At 43.0% G+C, this 5,794-nt stretch overlaps 1 protein-coding gene across 1 annotated transcript in view; it reads left to right on the top strand.

The window, feature by feature from the left end:
• The window catches only part of SETD4 (SET domain containing 4), a 16,070-nt gene extending 11,595 nt beyond the window's left edge, over nt 1-4,475 (top strand). The window contains exons 6-7 of the mRNA XM_011987731.1: nt 2,138-2,567; nt 4,207-4,475. Of these exons, the coding sequence (XP_011843121.1) occupies nt 2,138-2,567; nt 4,207-4,404 (628 nt within the window). The 3' untranslated portion in view covers nt 4,405-4,475. The remainder of the gene's footprint in view (nt 1-2,137; nt 2,568-4,206) is intronic.
• The last annotated feature ends 1,319 nt before the right edge of the window (nt 4,476-5,794 follow it).

The raw sequence follows: 5,794 nt of genomic DNA, 5'->3' as shown, positions 1-5,794 counted from the left end.
CCTTTCCTTTTTCCTTTCCTTTCCTTTTTCCTTTCCTTTCCTTTTTCCTTTCCTTTCCTTTTTCCTTTCCTTTCCTTTTTCCTTTCCTTTCCTTTCCTTTTCTCTGTCTGTCTGTCTTTCTGGAGACGGAGTCTCACCTGTTGCCCAGGCTAGAGTGCAGTGGTGTGATCTTGGCTCATTGCAGCCACTGCCTCCTGGGTTCAAGCGATTCTCCTGCCTCAACCTCCCAAGTAGCTGGGATTACAGGGGCCCGCCACCATGCCTGGCTAATTTTTTTTTTTTTTTGCATTTTTAGTAGAGTTAGGGTTTCACCATCTTGGCCAGGCTGGTCTTGAACTTCTGACCTCGTGATCCTCCCGCCTCGGGCTCCCAAAGTGCTGGGATTACAGGTGTGAGCCACCGTGCCCAGCCGGAAAGTTTGTTCTTAATTCACTGTAAATGGCATTTTTAAGGTTTTTAATAGGCTTCCTGGAGTGTGGGTGTGATACCACCATCTATCACTTACTAAGAAATAAAAATTAAATGGGATAATATATGTAAATCACAGCTGAGTGCTTTGGTTCTTAGTAGCCTGTTCTCTTCCATCATAGTAGCTCTTGACAAATGTAAGTTACTCTCTCTTATTTCTACCCTTACTGTACTTCAGTTTTTCTTGAACTTTGAAGAGCTGTTGACATTATGAAAGAATTAGTTTTATTTGGGTATAGAAGAGAGGAGGTTGATGTGGGAGAACTGTTTTCTGGCACACGTTCTGCTGGGCCTTTGTTTTGGGGCATCTCTGAAGACAGAGTGAGAGACCCGCAGTGGAAGGGATTTCTAAATTATGAGGGTACCGTTTCTTTCTTTCTTTTCTTTTTTGTTTTTTTTCTTTTTTCTTTTTTTTTTTTTTTTTGAGACAGGATCTTGCTGTGTCACCTAGGCTGGAGTGCAGTGGCGATCTTAGCTCCCTGCAACCTCCACCTTCTGGGTTTAAGCAGTTCTCATGCCTCAGCCTCCCAAGTAGCTGGGATTACAGGCATGCTCCACCGTGCCTAATTTTTGCATTTCTATTAAAGATGGGGTTTCACCATGTTGACCAGGCTGGTCTCAAACTCCTGGCCTCAAGTGATTCACCCACCCTGGCCTCCCAAAGTGCTGGGATATAGGCAAAGGGCCACTGTGCCTGGCATATACTGTTTCTTAACCGTTAGGTAAGTTCTGGACTTTCTTCCCCTGGCATGTTTTTGGAAGAAGGTGAATAGGTCTTTTAGGCCCGTGTAGAGGCAAGGATGCTGTCATTATAAACATTTTCTGAATCATTCTGAAATTTTGAGTAGAATGTATGGCAGTATAGGAATCTGGACCTTGAAGGATTGATGAAAACTTTTTCTAAATACCTTCAGGCAACATGAGATCTTTTTATTGGCAGTTGTGCAAAACAAATAAAAATACTGTGATACATAATTTGTAATAGAGCAGGTAAACTTAGGAATAAAAGCATTAGAACTGCACAAGTGTATATGAGCATATTCCATTTTGGTTAAGGTTGGTGCCTTCCAACAGAGCTTTCAGCAGTGACATGTTTTTTCTGCATTGTCTGGTATGGTGGCCATTAGCTCTGAATGGCTATTGCGCACTTAAAACATAGCTTATCTCACTGAGGGATTGAATTTTAAATATTATTTAATTCTAAATAATTAAGGGTTAAATTTAAATAGCTCTGCGTACCCAGTGATTACTATATCGGATGGTGCAGGTCTGTGTTCTTTCCACCATTTTTTCCCCACCATATTTTATATCTTTATTTAGGTGAGACAAACGAGTTAGGTCAAAAGCTTTGTAACTGGAGAACCAAGTTGGAAGCAAAGAGGTTTTTTTGCAACGAGGAATCTCTTGCAAACAAACCTGGAACTTGGCCTAGTGTGTCAGTTTTTCTGACATGTAAGTATGGCTCTTTCAGAGCACTGGCACTGGGGCTGTGCTCCCCCGGAGAGGAAGAGCCTTAAGGAAGGAAGGAAGGAACTCTTTTGAGTCTGTTAAGTAAACTGAGTGTGTTGACAGTTTGAACACACTCCCTCTGGCAGCAAAACAAACTGCTTGGCTTATTTCATATTTTGAATCAAAGTAATTCCTTTAAACCGGCTTTTAATTTTCAAAGGTGGAAGCCGCCTCCGTCTCCTCTGCTGGCGCTGTGTACCTTTTTAGTTTCAGAGAAGCATGCTGGGGACCGATCTCTTTGGAAGCCTTACCTGGAGATTTTACCCAAGGCCTATACCTGCCCTGTTTGTTTGGAGCCGGAAGTGGTGAACCTTCTTCCCAAATCTTTAAAAGCAAAGGCTGAAGAGCAGAGAGCCCATGTGCAGGAGTTCTTTGCTTCCTCCAGAGACTTTTTCTCTTCTCTGCAGCCTCTGTTTGTGGAGGCTGTTGACAGCATCTTCAGCTACAGTGCCCTGCTGTGGGCTTGGTGCACCGTCAACACCAGAGCCGTGTACCTGAGGCCCAGGCAGCGGGAATGCCTTTCTGCAGAGCCGGACACCTGTGCGCTCGCTCCATACCTGGACCTGCTGAATCATAGCCCACGTGTCCAGGTGAGAAGCTGACAAGGGGGCAGCTATTCTATTTGGATAGGAAAGCTTCCACTGCCCAGAACCTGTGACTGTAGATGGTGAGTGACACCAGAGGGAGAGGCGTCGGCAGCTTCAGGTGAGCCTGTTGGGATGGCCTGCCGTCAGGAGGCTCCTGTTGTTCTTCCAGACCCCACTGTCCCTCTTGCAGTGCTTGCCTCTGCCCATTTTCTCCACTTTGCTCTTCAGGCCTACAGAACCTCATGTTGCATCCCCTGTCCGGTCTTTCCCAGCAGGTGGTGCAGAGCCCTCCTTCCTTCTCCCTCGTTCCTCCTTCAAGACCAGGACTGAAGCCCAGCCTGCTTTCCTGCCCTGTCGCTTTTAAACTTGGTGTTATAGCTGTCACAGCTTTTCTCTTTGCTCTGATCGCTGACTGACTTGATCTTTTTCCCACTGAGCTCTGAAATCTTTGAGAATGGGGTCTTTGTCTTGTTCCTCTTTGTCACCCCAGTGCTCATGGCAGGGCCTGGCACATAGTAGGTGTTCAGTAAATGTTTATTGAATGGATGGGTATTTGTGGGGAAAGGGTTCTGGGAAATAATGAAAGAAACCCGATTTGGGAGGTGGTCACAGATCGCATCCTCCTGAGCCTTTTCCCCAGGTGGCTCATTTGGGAAACGAGTGTTATTTGCAGGGCATGCAGGGGTAGAGGCCTGGCTTGGAGAGCAGGAGAATGTCCATCAGTCGACTCACCTGTAACGCTTTTGGGGTGTGTTGTGGAGGGACATGGCTGGGATCCGTGTCCTGGCTGTCACCTTTACATGACACTCCACTGTGAGAAGAGCAGTCATGCCTTGTGAGCCCACGTGCTAAGCTCATGTGCTCTCCACATGAGATCAGAGCTTAGGGAGGTTCCCGCTCTGCTTTCTTAGCCCAGGAACAAGGGCTGTCTGCTTGTTACTTTTGTAGAAAGAAGTATCTTTAACAATCAGGAGCAAAGGAGCCTGGGATTAGATGAGTGTTTCTGTGGTTGATGTTGATGAAATAATATCAGGGGTGTGTAGTGTGATAGGATGCTAGACATGGGAACTCCGTCTGTCCCCAGTGCAGTGATTTATTTTTATTGGGGCTTTTGGTGCATTTATGTGCCGAACCAATGATTTTATAGTCTACTGTAGGAAGACCACACCACAAACTACAGCCTGTGGGCATGTGGCCCGAAAGCCCTGAGCTAAGAGTGGTTTTTACACTTTGAAAGGATTGTAAAAATACAACTTGTGACAGAGACCACATAGGGCTGGCAAAGCTGAACATGTTTACTCTCTAGCTTTTTACAGATAAAGTTTATTGGCACCACCATGTCCTCCTTCCCTGGGCTATGAGTGGACGTGACCAATAAACTGCTGATGATCTCATCTGTGCTGTGTCAGGTGATGTGGTGTGGCCATCCCCAGCGCCCTAGGGCAGGACTCCCTCCCTCATCAACAGGGTGAAGTCGAGGTGGATGAAACCGGAAGTGGCATGTTCCCTATGCATAGTTACATTTATTGATGGGTGTTTGAAAGCTGCACTTGACTCACATTAATATTACATAATAACTTAATCAGTTTTTGTAGTTTTACACCTTACTTTAAAAAAAACCGTTAACAGTTTTTCTTTCTAGGTAAAAGCAGCATTTAATGAAGAAACTCACTCTTACGAAATTAGAACGACTTCACGTTGGAGAAAGCATGAAGAGGTATTCATCTGTTACGGCCCTCACGATAATCAGCGGCTGTTCCTGGAATATGGATTTGTTTCCGTCCATAATCCTCATGCTTGTGTTTATGTCTCCAGAGGTGGGAATCAACTTTGTTCTTAACATAAACACTGTATAATTTTTTTTCCCAGTTGGAGATGTGTATTTTCAGTTTTAATAAAAATATCAAAACCGTAAGACTGACATACACATCACTAATTTTCTTCTAGGTAGGCCTAGCCTTACTCTTACTGACTGTAATTTCAGTGTTGAAGTAAAAACAACAAAGCTCTGACTGATATTTAGGATAAGAAGAATTAAGAAGTTTTCATTGCATTGGGTCAAACTATAGAATAGAAGAAGAGGAAAACTGCTAAGGAAATAAATACAGTATTAAAGGATGGAAATGTTTATACTGAGATGTTGTCACTGGCACTAAAGACAATAGAATTAGAGAGCAATGAATAAAAAATATTTATTAAGCACCTACTGTGTGTAAGACACTGTGCTAATCACAGAGATAAATCTATAGTCCTTGTTTCTGGAGGTTGATGCCATGATGACATTTGATTTCATCTGTGTTCTTTTGTTTTTGGTTTTATTATTTTTGGTTTTATCATTGGTTGTATTTTTGAGTCAGAGTCGCACTCTGTTGCTTAGGCTGGAGTGCAGTGGCGTGATCTTTGCTTGTTGCAACCTCCGCCTCCCAGGTTCAGGTGATTCTTGTGCCCTAGCCTCCGGAGTAGTTGGGATTACAGGCATGCGCTACCACGCCTGGCTACTTTTTGTAATTTTAGTAGAGATGGGGTTTCGCCATGTTGGTTAGGCTGGTCTTGAACTCCTAGCCTCAAGTGATCTACCTGTCTCAGCCTCCCAAAGTGCTAGGATTATAGGAGTGAGCCACTGCACCTGGCCTGGTTTTATTATTATTATTTTTAATTTTTGTTTTTTCATATGATAGAGACAAGCTTGTTATGTTGCCCAGGCTGTCTTCAAGTCCTGGGCTCAAGAGATCCTCCTGCCTCAGCCTCCCAAAGTGTTGGTATTACAGGCGGGAGCCACCGTACTTGGCCCAGTTTTATTATTTTAAAATAGTAAGTTAGCCATTACACTTAAAATGTGAAAATTCCAAATATAGTGTTAAAAAAGTACATAGAAGACTGATTTTTCCCTTTGTGAAACAGTAGAGAAGCAGTTTTCTAGGCCATGAAAAAATGGCAAGAGATTTATTAAATACATAATTTGATGCATTTTTAATATAGATTTGATTGGAAATAGAAACTTGGCCAAGCTGTTACTACTCCATCTTATAAGGCAGAATAATAATGTGATTTCTCAAAATAAAAATAGAAAGGCAAAAACTGGGTCTTGCTGCTAGAAAACCAGCTTTGAGATTGGCTTCATGTTTTCAAAATCCTGATAAATTTAATATTGATGTCTATGAAGTATTCATTTGTTGAATAAATTAATTTGAGCAAAAATTATATTTTAGTTATATTTACATTTTAAAAGT

Source organism: Mandrillus leucophaeus, unplaced genomic scaffold (genome assembly GCF_000951045.1).
Source record: "Mandrillus leucophaeus isolate KB7577 unplaced genomic scaffold, Mleu.le_1.0 Scaffold315, whole genome shotgun sequence".
Taxonomy (NCBI): Eukaryota; Metazoa; Chordata; class Mammalia; order Primates; family Cercopithecidae; genus Mandrillus; species Mandrillus leucophaeus.
This window is presented reverse-complemented; position numbering and strand designations above follow the sequence as displayed.